At 33.1% G+C, this 19,612-nt stretch overlaps 2 protein-coding genes across 3 annotated transcripts in view; one reads left to right on the top strand and one right to left on the bottom strand.

Annotated features, from left to right (window-relative positions):
• cog2 (component of oligomeric golgi complex 2) overlaps positions 1–5,965 on the bottom strand; it is a 22,905-nt gene extending 16,940 nt beyond the window's left edge. The window contains 7 exon segments of the mRNA NM_213354.1: positions 1,246–1,425; positions 1,543–1,651; positions 3,192–3,292; positions 3,386–3,466; positions 3,552–3,617; positions 3,748–3,909; positions 5,771–5,965. Of these exon segments, the coding sequence (NP_998519.1) occupies positions 1,246–1,425; positions 1,543–1,651; positions 3,192–3,292; positions 3,386–3,466; positions 3,552–3,617; positions 3,748–3,909; positions 5,771–5,830 (759 nt within the window). The 5' untranslated portion in view covers positions 5,831–5,965.
• Positions 5,966–9,892: 3,927 nt separating this feature from the next.
• The window catches only part of pgbd5 (piggyBac transposable element derived 5), a 33,490-nt gene continuing 23,770 nt past the window's right edge, over positions 9,893–19,612 (top strand). The window contains exon 1 of one of the 2 annotated variants that reach the window (XM_073919886.1): positions 9,893–10,435. In XM_073919886.1, coding sequence (XP_073775987.1) covers positions 10,126–10,435 — 310 coding nt within the window. In that variant the 5' untranslated portion in view covers positions 9,893–10,125. The remainder of the gene's footprint in view (positions 10,436–19,612) is intronic. The other variant, NM_001145605.1, reaches the window with a different exon arrangement.

Consider the following 19,612-nt stretch of genomic DNA (forward strand, 5'->3'; position numbering starts at 1 on the left):
TACTAGTACTTGCCACAGAATATAATGTAGGATCGATTGCAAAATCAATTCAATCACACACACAATTATATTGTCCTAGATGACAATTGTGTGGTTTTAATACTTGGCAACTACGTCCATGATCAGAATGGAAATTCAGATATGCATTGCCACTGCTGCTGAGCCAGAGAGAGTGTGTATAGTTTTGAAATGGCTTCAGTGTTTTACCTAAACAATGTGGTTACTTTTTTGTTATTAAAAGTCAAATTACTACAGAAGTATTGGGATAAAGGTATATAGATGCAATATAAACACTGATATATGCAATACTGATCAAAAAGTGAATTATCTTTTAAAAGTAATTAAGTATAACTCATTTGGTGCTGGCGGTCTCAGAATCATTTACTCAAAAGATTCCAACAAAAAAAATGCAGATTTATATAAACTTTCAAATAAGACATTATTTTAATTCAGTAGTGCACAAGAGAGGGGATTTGACTCAAAGTGCTTTAGTGAAAATAATTCTGTCAGCATAAAGGGGTAACACTGACAATAGTCTGTTGATTTTATCATTGTTTTCAAAACTATAGATCAGACCCTAACTCATATGTTAGAATTAAATGGGGAAAAGAAGGAAAAAGTAGTATAACGGAAAAGGACTGGTTAGAAACATGTAATTCCCCAATGGCAAACTACAGGCTCACACCAATGAAGACTTTTTGCCCGGAAGAACATTATTTGATTTGGCGAGGAACAAACTTCACCAATTGATGAAAGTGAAGGAAAAACCTCTAGAGAAACCAGGCTCAAATTTAAAACAAACAAACAAACAAAAAAAACAGAATGAGACTATTTTATGAAGTTGTAAATTTTTAAAGGTTTAGGAAGGCAGATGAGTAAATTTCTGTCGTGTGTAATTATGAATTACATGCATAGTTCTGTATTATACCCTGTTGACTTCTGTATTATAACCTGTTATAAGCCCTCAACACAAACAAATCAATTACATTTACAATTGTGGAAATACGCCCAAAAAAAAAAAAAAAAAATTTTATATATATATATATATATATATATATATATATATATATATATATATATATATATATATATATATATATATATATATATATATATATATATATTACAAAACAAGATATATTCCAAAACAAGCTGTAGGCTTCAGTTCCATTTGCAAAGTTCACAATACTGAGACTATCTTACTAATGACTGTGCAGCCTCAACTGAGTGATATGCAAAATCTACCTCATCCATGTACGGTTTGACTAAGACCTGTCCAACCAGCGCCTCTGCATCCCTGGTCTTATCGATGGTAGCATATGTCCTGAGGCAATGGCGTACGATATCTATGTTTGACGTCTGCAGGCCTTGGATCAATAAACCTTCAAGGGACTGCTGAAGCATAGCTGTGATACCTGCTATTCTCTGAAACGCAGAACAGAAAATCAGTAAGCAGACATATAATCAAAATGTTCTCATTTAAATTTGAAACGTGTCAAAATGGTCATGTTAAAAACACTTGTAATTTTCAAAAAAGCTCACCGGGCGGACTTTATCAAGCAATGGCATTCCTTTGCTCTGGACAGCATGAAACTGTAACTGGTTGAATTCAGTGGCAATCCGCTCTAAAATCTGACCTGCCAGAAGTGGACTGAAAAACAAACAACAAATTAGCCATTTGCAATGCTTAGTGTAGTTTAAATGCAAACACTAGTTAGAGGTTCAGAAGCGAACAAAAAAATTGTGCTTCAGGGGTATTGAATGTGTTAACGATGCTCTTTAGATAAGGGATTTATAAAGATATATTAAAAATCATCAGTTCAAGGCACTCAAAAAGTAGGTAAAAAAATTAAAAAGCCTTTTTTAACATGGCTATTAATTAAAAAAAAAAAAAACAGCACCCAAGTGCACCACACTGTAGCTAGAGGTATTTAAAAAACATAATAATTTTAAATAATTTTCTTATACCATACATGAGATATATTCCAAAACAAGCTATTTAGCTGTGATGTACATTACTATTTTGGGGTCAGTTGTTTGTATTGTTTTATTTTTTTTAATGTACTTTTTACACATCAAGTATGACTTAAACTCGTCAGAAGTAACACCAAAGACTTTTGCATTAACTTTTTATTTCTATGTTATTGACTGTGTTATGACAGTGTTATTCTGGCTATGCAAAAATTTTTTATCTCAGACATGTCTTCACTGCTTGAACCAAGATCCAGGTCCAACTTCACATACATTCCATTGTATATATTTTTATATTCAGTGCTCGTATATATTATAGTTTACAGCAATTATCTTGTGTTTATTATTTTGTTTATTTTTACATTTCGTATTCCTGCTGAGCAAATTTCTTTCATTAATATCTTTATTCATCAAATAATGCTATCTGTAAAAAAAAAAAAAGTATCTTGATAAGTAAAGATTTACAAAAAATCATCAGTTCAAGGCACTCAAAAAGTAGGTGAACAAGTTAAAAAGCCTTCATTAACATGGCTATTAACTTAAAAAACAGCACTCATATACACCGCACTGTGTAGCTAGTAGCTAGAGGTACTTAAAATAGCTACTAAATAATTATCTTATATCATGCATGGGACATATTTCAAAACAAGTTGTTTAGCTGTGATGTACGCTACTATTTTGGGGTCAGTATTTGTATTGGTTTATTAGGTTTTTTAATTTACTTTTCATAGAGCAAATATAAATTAAACTGATCAAAAGTAACAGCAAAGGCTTTTGCATTAACTTTCTATTCCTATGTTATTGACTGTGTTACGACAGTGTTATTCTGGCTATGCAATATTTTCTTATCTCAGACATGTCTTCACTGTCTGCACCAAGGTCCAGGTCCCACTTCACATAGAATCTATTGTAAATATTATTATATTTAGTGCACACATGTACTATCATTTTCTGCAATTATCTTGTGTTTATTCTTTAGACATTAATTACAATTAATTACAATAATATTTCATACATTTGTTTCTAACCAATGCAGTGTATGAGACCCCCAAAAAACAGAGGGATTTTAAAAAGCATACAAAGACCAAACCATTCAATAAATTACTTTTGCTTAAGTGTTTATTATTGAAAATGAGCTGAAACAACACAATTCTTGAACTTAATTGTTTTATGATCAATCCACAACATGACAACACCCTGCATTTTTAAGTCTAGCCCACCTGCTGGTCTCCAGTGATGTTGTATCTTTGGTGTTTTGGTGAAGAATTTTCTCAATCTTCTCTACTGATCTCACAACTTGAATCAGTCTTAACACACAGAGCTGCACGGGACACAATATTATTGATCAACATGTGTAAAGTGGTAAAATCATATTTCAAAATAAAATAAATGAAGTTTTCGCATCATGCCCTACCTTCTTTTTCTGAATGTCATCCTGCTTGGACAACTGGGTGTCTATAGCTTCAATAACTTCATTCACAGCGGATCGTAAACTCTGTTGATGACAGGAACATACTTAGATATTGACTTGATGAAATATGGCCAATCCATAAATATTCAGGGATGTGTTAAGCACTTACCAGCACCTCTTCACGTAACTGGCCGAGTGGAACAGACAGCTGATTGAGGGCTTTATCCATCCCAACCTAAAACACAAATACATGCTTACATAGCAAAAATGACATAATCTTGCACTAGAAATAAGACATAAAGCACACTTTACAGTAGCACACAATTCTGCTGATAAAGTAATGTTAATAAAGACCAAAGACTTACAAGATTGGTGGAGAGGTTAACGAAATCTGCATAGTCTTTATTAATAAGCTCAACCATGGCTGTTTTGAGGAGTCTGTAATATTGCTCCAGATCTTCACGCATCTCCTCCAACTGGACACGCTTTCGGCAGTCAGCCACAAATTTGTCCACGTCGAAGTCATCCTGCATGGAAACATACAAATAAATATTCAAAAAATCAAGTAGAAATATGATGCTAAATAATGTCAGAAATGCTTAAAAAATTTATTTATAAACAATCTGAGTTTCAATTAATTAGTTTCAATTCTGTTTGGGGTTTAAGAGAACAGTCAACCGTGTTAAAATATATTTAAGTATCAAGTTAATATTTCAGGACTCTTCATAACCACAAGAGAACTTATTAAACATGAATTTCAACTTGATAACATATTTCAGCTATACTCAGTAGAATTTTTATATTTGGCATGTTTGAAGATTTCCGAGATTTGAGATGATGAGGATTTCTGGTTCTGTGCACAATACAAAAAAGTTCAATAATAGTAACAATTGTGTTTTTAGATTTCTTTAAATGCATGTTTCTATATGGTCCTCCTTGCGTGAGGACCCCATTCTAAACTTGAAAACGCACAATTTTATGTAAAATAAAAGACAAATTAATAGATGTCTAAATACCATACATGGGTCTAAAATATTATAAGAAAAATGTTGTTTTTATTTAATTATTTTTTTCCTACTTATTATTGTGCTCTATTTATTTATTTACAGATTTATCTAGTGATAATTATTTTATTATTCATTTAAACCTTTACCTTATTTATTTTTTAAATTATGACTGTTTGAACTTGCACAATCTACTTTATTTTTTGATTAATAACCAAATTTTTATTGATTATATTTGTATCATAGGACAGCACGGAGGCTCTGTGGTTACCACCGTCACCTCACAGCAAAAAGGTTGCTGGTTCGAATCCCGGCTGGACCTGTTAGCATTTCTATGTGGAGTTTGCATGTTCTCCCAGTGTTCACGTGGGTTTCCTTTGGATGCTCCCGTTTCCCCCACAGTCCAAAGGCATGCGGTGTAAGGTGTAAGTAAGGCATGACGCTGGAAGGGCATCCACTGCGTAAATCATACGCTGGAAAAGTTGGTGGTTTATTGTGCTGTGGCGAACACTGAAATTGAGACTAAGCCGAAGGAAAATAAATGAATTAATGAATTTATATCATAATTATTTATTTTTCATCCCCTTTCCAGACTCTGGAAGAACAGTTTAAAAAAACTCTTCTTCTAAAATATGTTTTAACATATTTTGGTTAGGAGCGGCAGGGTGGTGCAGTGGGTAGCACTGTTGCCTCACAGCAAGAAGGTTGCTGGTTCGAGCTCAGCTGGGTCAGTTTACATTTCTGTGTGAAGTTTGCATGTTCTCCCTGTGTTTGCGTGGGTTCCCACAGTCAAAACACATGCGCTATAGGTGAATTGAATAGGCTAAATTGTAGTGTATGTGTGTGATTGAGTGTATGGATGTTTCATAGTGATGGAATGCAGCTGGAAGGGCATCCTCTAAGTAAAATATATGCTGGATAAGTTGTCGGTTCATTCCGCTGTGGTGACCCCTATAAATAAAGGGACTAAGTCGAAAAGAAAATTAATGAATAATTTGGTTAAATATGTCAAAAAACTACATTACAGGAACACATTTGTGAAAATAGTTCGCTGGATTTGTAACCGCTAGGGGAAAAGGTTTAGATACATAATGTCCAATAGTTTTTCTTTCAAAGCCAAAATATCATTTTTAAACCGTCTGAAGACCGAATAAAAATATTAATCTCTAAATTAACGTTGTTTTGGGTCTTCAACGTTAGGCCCCCTGAACATAACGTAAGTAGATTGAGCCTAAACGGTGTACCAGTTTCCTGCCCAAACAGTAACGTTATAGTTAAATTATATATGAATACACAAAATGCAAACATACACATCTAAAGTTAGGTATTGTACAGATGAATGCAGAGCTCTGTTGAGCTGATAAATGACTAACAGCTCTCTCACCTTCATAAATTCGTCTTTGTCGAAACACAGAGAATCCGGTGCCTTCGGTAAGGTCATCATTCTTTTAGGACGGGTCACAAATAAATAAAATCAGAATGTATTTAGTTAAACGTGAGTAGAAAGTGCTACATTTCGTTTAAATGACAGAGTAATCGATTCAACTTCCGCAAACATGGCACACGCTGACGAGTAGCTGGAAAATACAACCTCCACAGAGCCTGAAACAGAGAAGGATTGAGAGCAGCGCCTCACTGGGCAACCAGCGGTACAGTACTGCAGCTTAAATATAATCCACAAACCACTCCATTAATGAAATTATTTTCAGGTAGTGAGCAGCACAGGGATTTCATAATGCGCATACCCCACAGTGAATTATTAAATATTTAGAAAGGTCTCAAAGTGTATCAAAATAGTGGAGTTTTAATGGTTACACACTGTAAACTGTTCACTTATAGCCTACAGTGCTCAGCATAATTGAGTACATCCCGTATTGAAAATAAATATTTTAACCATTTTTCTGTGAATATAGACAATGTATTTTAATGCATTTAAACTAAACAGATTTATCAAACAGATATATTTATTAAAATAATATTTTAGTCACCAAACATATTTAGAAATTTAAAGATAATACAATAAAATTCCAATTTTCATTTTACATTTATTTATTTATTGTATTACTATTATTTTTATTTTTTATTTTTTATTTTATTTTATTTATTTATTTTTATTTATTTATTTATTATTTTTGCTTCTCTTGATTTTTTTATTTAATACTGTACTAGTTTTTGGACCATTATCATAAGTAATTTTGTTAGAAGCTCCAGATTTCACTTCAATACAGATTAATCTAATGATTTGCACATAATATTGTAAAGCTTCCTGTTAAAAATATGAATTTAAAAGATTTGTAAGGGGTGTTCTCGTATATGCTGAGCACTGTATCAACATTTTTGGGTTATTTTTTTTATCCATATATGTTTTTGTGTAGTCAAGTAGCTCTTTTAATCTTTGAAGTTAACATATCAAGCATCTAATGTATCAACATAAATGAATTATTTTTAAAGATTATATTAATAAATGAATATCATTATTTATACTATCTAAAGCAGAGATGCCCCAAGTTTTTCCTATAAAGGGTCAAAAAACAGAATGGATTGAGGGCTGTGGGCCAAATATATACCAAGCTGTATTACAATAAATTTGCCAAGGGGAATTTCCTAAAAATTTTGCTTTAAATCATATAATTAATGCAGTATAATTTTATTTTTTTAATGCTGAACTTAGGCCTATTACACTACAACTTAACCATTTAAACTTTGCGTCATCGACTTTCGCTTTCAGATTTAAAGGTTTAGCGTTGCACCAGACCGTCGTTTGAAAGTGTAGAATCTATATTTTATGGACATATGCATCACCTTGGTTTTCATTCTACTGTATAAAAGTAATTTACACTTAAATACACAGTATTTTGGATACCCGAGCTAGGTATTTTACATTGGTTCATTTTCATATTTTTTCATTTGACACATGTACAAGTTATAGCTCAAATGAAAGCTGTTGCCGGTGCTCATACAGTTCTAGCATTCTTTTTGCTGAATTATATTCATATGCCAAACAGTTGTTGAATGAATTGTGGTGTTTCCATGGCGCAGAAATGTAAACAATACATTCATGATCAATAAGCAGCCCCAGATAGCACAGACAGCTGTCATCTCTTACCTTATGCTGTGCCCTTAAGGGCCATTCTCCTCTGTTTTTGAGGTGATGTGCATAAATAATCCTTTTATATGTCTAATGTGGTCCAAACACATTGAATTATGTTTGATCAAACAAAAGAATAGTGAAATACGTAAACAAGGATCGGTCTCTGTGGCTTATACAGCATCTCTCATCAGTTGGATTGCAATAACTTTTGCATAGATTATGGTAGATACCTTTTTCTTTTTCCCTATGATTACAGAGATGTGCAGGAACCAACAAAATTAATTAAAGCACGCTAGACCACACTTTCAAATTTGAGTTTATAAAAAAAATACAAAAAGCGCCTCTTTTTTAGGTGTTCATTATAACACAGACGACATATACAGTTATTTTAAACACTTTCAATAGTGTTTTATGTAAATTCAAAGGGTTTTCTTTAAAATGACACCAAATTTTTGCATTTACACCTCTGCATGTGGATTTGGGAAGCTTTTAAATTTGGGTAGGCAAAATCCAGGCGGAAATCTTCAAATAGCAGCAGAGTTTAAGTGGATAAACAATGCCATTATAACACAATGGAATTCAATGCTGAATACATTAGTCAAGCTTTTCTTGCCTTTACCTTGATGTTTTATGCATTGTCCTCTGTCTGTTTTAATGTCTGTATGACAGTGTTTACATTTTAAAAGTCTGATTCATTTACAATATTTAATTGTATCATTTAATTTCAGGTGGCTTTTTTGTAGCGTACCAATAAAACAAAGAAACTAAAGGTTACGTTAAATTTGAAATGACAATCTCTGTCAAATGCATATTTGCATGAATATACATGTATTATCTTACCATTTCTAAAGACCTTCTGCAACCAAATATTATTTTAAAAAATGTATCTGTTTCATAAATCTGTTTTGTTCAAATGGCGAGGCAGTGGCACAGTAGGTATAGTGCTGTCACCTCACAGCAAGAGCGTTGCTAGGTCGCTGGTTCGAACCTCGGCTCAGTTGGTGTTTCTGTGTGGAGTTTGCATGTTCTCCATGTTTTCGCGTGTGTTTCCTCCAGGTGCTCCGGTTTCCCCCACAGTCCAAAGACATGCGGTACAGGTGAATTGGGTAGGCTAAATTGTCCGAAGAGTATGAATGTGTGTGTTTGTGAATGTGTGTGGGGATGTTTCCCAGAGATGGGTTGCGGCTGGAAGGGCATCCGCTGCGTAAAAACTTACTGGATAAGTTGGCGGTTCATTCTGCTGTGCCAACCCCGTATTAATAAAGGGACTAAGCCGACAAGAAAATGAATGAATGTTTTGTTCAAATTCACCAATATATATTACCCATATTCCCTAAGAAATAAATAAAAATATAAAATTTCAAAATGGGGTGTACTCATTTATGCTAAGTGCTGTACATCATTTGGGCCTCTGGGGCTCACATTTGAATATTTATTTATTGGAAAATAAAAATACTTGACTTTTTGATACTCTTTCATTTTCAAACTGCAATACATTCATATTTTTTAATAGAAAGCTATACAATATTATATTTGTATAATGAGGATTCCCTCATTCCCTCATTCCCGGATAATTCAGGGAACCCAGCGGAATGAACCACCAACTTATCTAGCCAGTTTTTACGCAGATGATGCCCTTTTGGCCACAACCTTCTGGGAAACAAATCTGGAGCTTATCAAACAAAATTACTTACGATAACGAAAAATTTACATGTTATAGAAAAATATTAAATACAAATTTAAAAAATGGAAAAATAAAGAGAAGACGAAAAAAATAAAATATTTTTTTTGTGGACATTTCGTGGTTTGTACTTTAAAAATAATATTTAGCTTGAATTTAATTGTATTATCTTTCAATTTCTAAATATGTTTGGTGATGAAAATAATGTTTTAATTAATGTATCTGTTTAATAAATCTGTTTTGTTTAAATGCACAAAGATAAATTGCCTGTGTTCACTGAGAAATTGTTAAAAATATTTATTTTCAAAATGGGCTTTACTCAGTTATGCTGAACACTGTGTAAGCATTTTGCGTAAGAATGCATTACTAATACACAATTTCAATTTTCATTTATTTATTATTATTATTTTTTGTTTGTTTGTTTGTTTGTTTGTTTGTTTTTTGCTTTAAAAAATTCTTCCTAAACCCAGTTTGATGCTCTTGCATATTCAAACCGAAAAAAACAATACCTACTACAAGCCATCTAAATACTTCATCTAAGGCAGAACGAATATAATTCGTGTGTCTATAATAATATCCATGATTCATTCAGAGGTTAATCCCATTGGACAGCGCAGGAAGAGCAAGTCAGGTGATTTTCAAGGAAGCCGGAGCTTCATTCAGTCCTCCACAGAGAAAGGAGTCCGCCCGCTCGCCCACCCAACCCGGATGCAGAGCTCGTTTGTGGAGTGGTCAGTTGAGGGGTTCCACGAGCAGGATTGGGGCTTTTCAGCACCACGCACGGCGGACAGCTCCCACGGCGCTCACCTTTGTTTCCCCGCCGCTAGTGAGACCTGCGGCCGCTGTTCAGGCGCAGCGGAGGGGCTCGGCAGAGCAGACTGGATGCCGGATTGGACTCTTTTTAAGGAGGTCATTTGCATGCCGAAGCTCGCCGGGTGTAGCAGCTCAACGTCGGGACTGACAAACGATGGCGGAGTGTGGAAGGAGGGGACTGTCGCTGCTCGAGGAGGCGCGATCTCGCTACGAGAGCCTGCAGATTTCCGATGATGTGTTCGGGGAGTCAGGCGACGACAGCAGCGAGAACCCCTTCTACAGTACCACCGGAGACTCCAATTCGGATAACTACCCGGAGACGAATGCGGACGATGCGAGAGTCAATGAAACTCGAAGTCAGAGCTGCGTTCCTCCCGGCTCTGTGTCTAGCGGGCAGGCGCAGGAGGAGGGATGGGGCGATACGCTGCGGGACCTCAGCCTGCCTCACTACCAGGACACGCACGGTAAGTTGGTGTAACGGTGATGAACGCTGATTAGTGTAAATGCAATGCAGCTTCGTCCTCCTTGAGAGGCCTGCTTGCTCGACGAGTAATTAAGCTCACAGATGGGACTCTCTGATGACTACACTGGTTTGCTTTGATCTCTCTCATCAGATGGCTCCAACAGATGACACAATTCCTTGAAATATGGATCAGGGGTGATTATTAGCTTGCTTTGTGAATTCATGCATGCACATAGGGGACGTGAGTGAGCAGGCCAAATTTTGGGGTTTCAGTCCAGCTGAGGATGCTTTTTGTGTCTGCCAGACTCTGAGCAGCTGTGATTTTGAGTATGATTAGCTCAGTTTCAGGGCAGAGAGGGCATTTGCATGGGCGGATGAGAGGAGGCTCTTATTTCTGAGAATTTCACACTTTGAAGTGATAAGATGGCTCTTTCAGAGATTTAGTGCAAATGCTTTCTTATGAAGTGATGTACTGTGCAGACATGTACTGTATATTTAGCAAGTGTCAATTGGAGAGAACAAATAAGAACATTAAAACTGCAATAAAACAGTCAGACCTAATAGTTTATTGCAGGATAAAATCCTTAATGTTGTTGGCATTCAGTCTCCAGTTCAGCTTCCATAGATTTCAGACTGCATGTAATTGTATGTGGTTTAATCTGGCTTTAGGAGATTTTAATATAAAGTGTTGCCTAATTTTATCTAAGCTCACAACTGTCTGGGCTTTAACGCCTCACTAAATGTCTGGAGAAAATATTCGGAACAAACATCGGTGCAGTTATGCTTTCATGAACTCAGTTTACCTGACAGATTTTGCATGACTTATCAATACAATGACCAGTCAAATGCTTGTGGTTCCTCTGCCAACATGGCGATGCAAATCATCCAAACAAAAATAATAGTGTAATATCAAAAACTATTTTTAAGTTTGTAGACCTTGTGCCAACCCAGCAATGCAAATCATCTAAAAACAAAACAGAAAAATTATAATACTGAAATGAAAACTTTTCACTTAACTTTCGAAGAAACCTGGAGGGTAAAACATGCATACAACTGCAGTAGTCCTGTCAATTTTTTAAATTTGTCTCTAGCCACAAATATTTACATTAGGGTTTATTAAACTGGTGGTGTAAAGGAGTGCCAGAGGCTTAGTGCTAAATCTTTAGGAGAATTTCACTTAACAATAAATAAATAATTTAATTAATTATATAAACATTGAATAATATTAACACATATTAGTATTAAAGAAACAAAACAATCCAACACACACACACACACACACACACACACACATATATATATATATATATATATATATATATATATATATATATATATATATATATATATATATATATATATATATATATATAATGGAATAATTATAATAGTAGTTTATAAAAATTAATCTTATAAAATTATATAAAATAATCAATACAAGAAATGTCTTTTAAAAATTGCATAATATCTTTGGATAAATAAAATAGTATTATTAAAACAGAAAATAATTAAGAATAAAATGAATAATAAAATATCAATTTAAATAAATAAACAAAGTCCAAAGTACAACAAATAATAATGGAACTAAATGAAAAATAAAAATAATCCCAAACAAATTTTGGACCAGTTTATTATATTGTTTTTTTTCACAGTATGAATTGGGTCTTTATTTAATAAACTAAGTGACTTTTACATTTAGGATGTGGTTTTCTTTTAATCACTAAAATCATGGCTTAATGTATTAAGACCATATTAAAAGATTAAATTCAGTAACACCTTATTGATGATGCGTATATACATGCAAGCCGATGAAAACGAACACACTGTCCTAATACCATGTTAAGCATTTACTTTATAATGCCTTTTCACAGGAAAATGCCTAAAACATGCAATTTAGAGCAGTGCATTTATATTTCGTCTGAATCTCTTTTTCTGTATATTGTTTGCATTATCAGTGGGGTAATGCAAACAATATGCAAAATATTTTTATTCTGCGATATATATTTGTGGAGAGGTAAGCATGATCGAACACCCATTGAGGGGGGAGAGCATGCTCAGAGCCCAGCAGCTAATCAGCGGTCTAATCAAAAATAATAAACAACACCTGTTTATTCTAGTGATTGGGCCAGAGAGCAACCCTTCATAAGGAGTGAAGTAGCAACTGGGAAAAGAGAGAGCACACACACACACACAGCTACAGTGTTGTCGTGGGTACAATTTAAAATAAAATCTACTGCTGTCTTCTTCTCACCCTACAAACAAACTTTGCTACAATACAGCTATATGAATTCAATTTCACTAGATGTGTTGAATAACTATTTAGAAAGAATTTATAATTTTAGAATAATTATGATGATTGTAGGGGAGTGCATAAAATATAAGGAATAATCTAAAAGCATAGATGAATTCAATAAATAAAAGACACATTTTTATATTGTTTTTCGAGTAGTTAAACTGTATTCAGGTATAAAGTAATTGAATAATCAAATGTTCAATAATACAGCATAGTCTTCATTTTATAACCAATTAAATAGAATTGATCAGTATTAATTTGTCAAATTTGTGTTATTTCTTAGGCCTGCATGCTTTTAAAACCCTCACACGCTCACAGGCCTCAAAAAACACTTGAAATGATATATTAAAATCCAGGCTCAATGTTGCATTTACTCGCAATGTGTCTACAGTATTGTGAATGTTCACATTGTGATATTGTTGCTGAAATGATATATTGTGCAGCCCTAGTCTGGTATATACTGAATTTGATCTATTATTTTTAGTCATAAACCATTTGCTCAAAGTACTTTAATAGCAGTCAGTGGAAAACTATAAATTTGCATAAAGTGCAAAACAGAATGTAGCTTAACTGTTTAGTAAATTCATTATTTAGTGGCCTAAGCTTACCTGAAGATCATCAAAATGCAGCAAACCCACATACAGTGCTCAGCATATATGAGTACACCCTCCACAAATCTCTCATATAAATTAATATTTTCTTTAGGATGCTTTACAATATTATATTTGTGCATATACATTAGTTTAGCCAGTACTGAACCCAAATCTGGAGCTAATCTAACAAAATAACATAAAATAATGGTTAAAAAAATAGTAGCAAATTTATATGTTATTAAGCAAAATTAAAAAAAAAAAAATAGCACAAATCAACAGAAACAAAAAAAATATATACAATTTTGTTGAAATGATTGTATCTTTCTATTTCTAAAGATGTTGTGTGACAAAAATATTATTTTAATAAATATATCTGTTTAATAAATCTGTTTTGTTCAAATGTACATATATATTTTAACCATATTAATAGATAAAAATATTCATTTTTAAAATGGGGTGTACTCAATTATGCTAAGTACTGTACATGTTAACTATATTGTTATACTAGTATTATTTATTATTCCATATCTCTGATATCAAATGAAAGTTCTTACTAAATTCCCTCTCTGGGAAATGGAATAAAGTGGTTTCTTGCCTGTAGCTTCTGTTTAAATAGTTTAGTTTTTTAATGCCAAGACAAATGTAATGGGAAATATCCTGAAAAAATAAAACAGTTTTTCAGTTTTAGCCACACAAATAATGAAGGTCTGTATATTTCTGCCTGAATCATAGCTAGAGATAACCTCATGTTAATGCCAGACAGACTTGCAAATGCTGCGGTTTACATAATGTGCTGGGAATCATTTTTGCCTGAATAACAAAACATGTTTTTGTTCCTGCAAGGATGGTGGAGAGGTTTGTCTGTTATTCTATAATATGTTCTGATCTAATTGCCATTTACTGTCAGTCTAAATACCGTCATAACCATGAGTGTGTGAAGCCTCCTGGGCATCACTGACTGCACAGACCCAACATATGAATCAATAGACTGATAATAATATCATGCTTCATGCCACTCAAGTCAAAGTGACCCATGAGCATGCTTTAAAGATGCAAGATAACATTTTTAGATGGAAGAATGATGCATAATGAAAAAAAAAAATCTAAATTATTTTGCGAATCAGTAATCTTCATGAGATATTTTCATGTTTGGGTTTGAGTGTATTCCAAAACGAGTAGACGGCGTGCTGTTGATGAATGACACATCTTTCCGTCGCGGTTGCTCAGAAAGTTCTGTCTGTCACCATGGGGGAAAAAAACTGGCCATCTGCTAACCGCCTTTGCTTTGGCTCATGCTGCAAAATCATGCATGAAAGGAGCACACAGAATCAATTCACAGACATTTAGCATTTTATGTTACGTGTCATTTAATGTGACACTTGTGGATGCTGACAAACAATGTTGCAATCAGATTGAGCTTTCAGTGCTGTTTATAAAAATGTTATTTTAGTGTTTTTCTCTGGTACAGCACAGAAACTTATGTAAGGTCTATATTATTCAGGTCAAACTTTGTGCTCTTGCTACATCCTTTGCAACTGTGAGATTCAAAAAGATATGAATGTTTGTTTGTTTTGGGGAGGGGGGGGTGCATGAAGAAAGTGCTGGTTCTTCATCTCAATATTTCAATATTTCATCTAGCAGACTATGAAGCAAACCAGCAGCTGTTTTCTGAGAACATTCACTGTAAAGAAAGAGAAATAAGTGTATTTGAATGTTTTCTGAGTGTGACCAGAAAACCTTCTGAATACAGCTCTTAAAGTCAGCTTATATAAAATAGCAGTGCAGCACTTTAAGTATTAAGCTTAAGAAAGAACAAGCAATTTTCTGTGCTTTTTTCAATTTAAGCTTAGCTTTTTATGATTATAAAGTATAATTTATGCATTTCAGAAGCGATACGGCCATTATCTGGATTAGGCCACAGAGTGATATTACATAACACTTTGATTTAATGTCATGCCAGATTTTAATCTCTCTATCAATTTTCTGCTTCTTTCGATAGGATTTCTGACAGGCATAATGATAAATATGGATTTCAAATAAGTATAGTGTAAAAGTATTGTTAAATAAACAATCATTTAATGAACTGATCAATGATAATTACTGATGATTGGTTACAGTTCCTAAAATACACAGTTTACCATATACACATTAATATACTTTTGAATCTAGATTTAGATATTTCCTTGCATATTATGGAGCTAATAATATGCCAAAATAATTTGAATTGTGTTAATCTGAATTATTAACAATTGTATGTTAATAAAACGGAATATTATTCATTCATTCATTTTCTTTTTGGCTTAGTCCCTTTATTAATTTGGGGTTGCCACTAAATATTATATGCCATTAAAATGTTTTGAATTTGAGTTTCATAACTTGAATATTAAACATCTGAAATTTAAGACAACTGATTTTTTTTTTTATCTCAGATTTTAATAGACGTTTTTTCAAACTTCATATTTTTTTGGTTCTGAGTTCATAGATTGCAGATATTGGGTTTGTAAAAATACAGTTTAAAGTTTTCAAGATGAAAAAATCCAGAACATCAAATTTAATATTCTAAAATTCAAAACCAGAAATTCAGATTGTGAAATTCGGATTGCAGAAAGTAGGTTAGGGGTCATCAACAGGTAAGAGTTGATGATCACCAAAAAGTGAACTAAGAATCACCTCTGCTTGATTCATGGTTGTGCACAGGGTGCGAATTACAGGGGCTGGGGGGTCTGAAAATAGGTAAAAATATGCCTTTTTTATCTACGTATACCGTAATGTAAAATTAAACATATGTATTTTAATAGACGCCTATGGTCGAACATAAAAGCAAAAATATTTGAAGTTTGAAAATGCATCTATAAAAAAATCTTATTTGTGATAAATTTCAGATGTTCAATATTCAAGTTTTGAAGCTCAAATTTAAGTTAAGAAATTCAAATTCAAAAAATGTTTTAATGGCATGTAATATTCAGTTTCATTAACTTATAATTGTTAATAATTCAGATTCAACACAATTAAAATGGCCTTTGGAAGTACAGAACTTAGATTATTTCCCCTGAGGTGTTTTTCCCCCCATACTGAACTACACCTCTTTTTAGAAGGTACTGTGCATGCACAGATGAATGAGCATACTGTAAGACACAGTAGAAAGGACTTTGTCCTGGGGGTGTTTTTGCGTTGATTTACGCGCTTCTTCAGAGCCGTAAAAGGAGATGAGCTTCTGTTTGAACAGCAGCAGTTGTTGTTGGGTTAAGATGTGTGTCATATGTGACTAAATGAGCACATGACCCTTTGGAAAGCATGACACAAATGTTTGTTCTGGAAATGAACACGTTTTTGATGGCTTGTATTGTTTATATTGGGTGTTCTTTTGTCATGAAAGAATAACAGGTTATATAAATATTTGAACACACTTATTGCTCTTATTCAATACCAACATTACATTTCATACAGATGACTGGTGACAAACATGATGCCTCTACATTGCCGTGGGGAAGATTTATTCATTCTTTAAGTCATAAAATTGTTAGAGATGCAATGTAGGTTTTCTATGTTGTCTTATGTTGAATTGTGACTTATGAGTGGTGTAAATATGTATTTTAAAAGTTAATCTAGTGTGAGTTATGTGAATATGCTAAAATTAGAACATTCAAATGGGAAAAGCCCTCCCTTTACCACACCTTGATCAAAAATGTTCCCGCAGCAGTATAAAGCGCAAGCTCTTGGAGCATTAATGCACCTGTACATGTTTTTGTGTCACATTTACTGTATCATGCGATACATATTACACTTTTGTTTTTGGCAATTTTGCAAACTAAGTATTACTTAAAAAGCACAGTGATGTTTTGTTTTTCAATTAATTTGCCTTTTTAAATAATCTGCATGGTGAATTAGGGATTCAGTGGGTCATTCATGAAAAGAGATGTGTACTTACTTCATGAATGAATTTGCTTTTAAACTAATTGAATGGGAACACTTTATAATAAGATTGTATTAGTTAATGCTAGGTGATATACTGTATTTACTAACAAGAACAAACAATGAACAATATGACAGAAATTTTTTCATATTGAAAATGTATTGGTTTATTGTTAGGTGGTTAACTCACAGTGCATTAACTAATGTTAACAAGCATGAATTTGGATTATAATAATGCATTAGCAAATGTTTGAACCATGATTAATAAATTCTGTACAAGTATTGTTCATTATTAATTAGTAATTCATTATTAAAATCATTAATAATTTTAGTAAATCCATTTAGTAACTACCTGATGAAAAGTTATTAAAAAGTGTGATCATTTAGATTAGATTAGATTCAACTTTATTGTCATTACACATGTACATGTACAAGTACAATGCAACGAAATGCAGTTTAGGTCTAACCAGCAGTGCAATAGCAGCAAGTGCAGGTTAGAGGTATAAGTTATAAAGTGCAGTTATAGAAAAACTATGGTGATATTTACAGATGGATGTACTATCGACATTATATACAGGTTGTATATATATTTGAATAAATTATAACTTTCATTTTGAGACATATACTGCCGCATACTGGTAGCTTTCTTTTACTATTTAGACTATCATTTCTTTTAATTAGGTTTGTTTTAAAATCTGTATGACTATATATATTTTTGAAATGTATGAGTAAACTGTTTTGGTTACCATTGATTTTCATTACATGAACAAAAATGAATTCTTTTAAAAGTAATGTCTAAGCTAAATCTAATATTGCCACATTATGCAAAAACATGTACATTTTTAGATAAAAACTTGATATTTACTTACATTTGTTTTAATAATAGCAAAAAGTTAATTTTGCTTAATATAATATAATATAATATAATATAATATAATATAATATAATATAATATAATATAATATAATATAATATAATATAATATAATATAATATAATATAATATAATTCCCAGAAATGGGTTGCAGCTGAAAGGGCATCCGATGCGTAAAAATGTGCTGGATAAGTTGGTGGTTTTTCTTCACGTGAGATAAATTTTTGATTTTTGGTTACATCTCCTATACAGTTAGTTGAGCATCTGCTTACTTGATTTTTACAACAGATTTCCAGTGTAGATCAGATCTGCATTTCATTGCATTGTACTTGTACATGTGTAATGACAATTTTATGTCAATAAAGCTGAGTCCAATCTAATCTAATATAATCTAAATCGGCAGCTGTTTACTCTCAGTTGTTTCCTGCACTCAATTGAATGACACCCTCTGTTGGTTTGGGATCATTAGGCCACTGTACTAGTGCACAAATGTGTGCCAATCTGGAACAGCCGTTTATAACTGTTCATAACCTATAAGATATTTTAACATGTAGTGCAGAATACAAGTGTTATCATCCTTATCATTACTATGCAGTGTTTATTCAGACTAAGTAACAGTATAGTAGTTTTCATTGCACGTTAATGTATCAAGAACTTTGATGAACCGAGACTTATATTTTGCTTCCTAAACATTTGTTCCATTTCTCTGTGAGCTTCTTGATGCCTTTTAAGGTTGACAAAATGGCCATTAGTGGAAGTGGAGCAAAAGATAACAAGGGAAAAAAATTAAGCTTTTTTGCAAACCACTTTCTCTACAACTCTTCATCATTAGCTGATAAAATCAGCCCTCACAGCACATGTTGATGTACCATACGCTCATTAGTTCATGCTCAGTGCTCCCTGTTAGGTAGATGGTGATAAGAGTCCTAAAAAAAATTCATTAGAAGTTTAACTGCATCCAATGCCCCGTCTGTGAAGTTAAAGGGATAATATCATCCAAAAATCTCCCACTATTTACTGAAAAGCTGAAAAGCTGCAAACATTGAATTCCATAGTAGAAAAAAAAAAATGCTGTGGAAGTCAAGGATTACATGTTTTCAGTATTCTTCAAAATATCTTCTTTTGTATTTAACAGAAGAATGAAACTCATAAAGAACTTGCTTTTTGGGTGAACTATCCCTTTAAATAGGCAGTGCATCCAAAAATGAACAAAATGATGTCATCATTTACACACTTTTAAACTTCTGTTAAAGTCAAAAGACATGAAAGAACTGAAATCACAAGACAATTTATGATTTTTATTTTTAATTTAGCCATTATGCTTATTTAAATGTAGCATCACTATTTATAACTAGATAGTAAAGTTTGAAAACTTTATGGTGACTTGAGAAAAGCCTGTTGAAAGTAGTTTATTTTGCTTGAAAAAGTATCAAGTTGGCTAAAAGAATGTTTAAGATGCCTGCAGTCAATGGAACCACTGTAAAGAATGAAGCAAGCCAGTAAACAG

The sequence above is a fragment of the Danio rerio genome, chromosome 13, assembly GCF_049306965.1.
Source record: "Danio rerio strain Tuebingen ecotype United States chromosome 13, GRCz12tu, whole genome shotgun sequence".
Classification (NCBI taxonomy): Eukaryota; Metazoa; Chordata; class Actinopteri; order Cypriniformes; family Danionidae; genus Danio; species Danio rerio.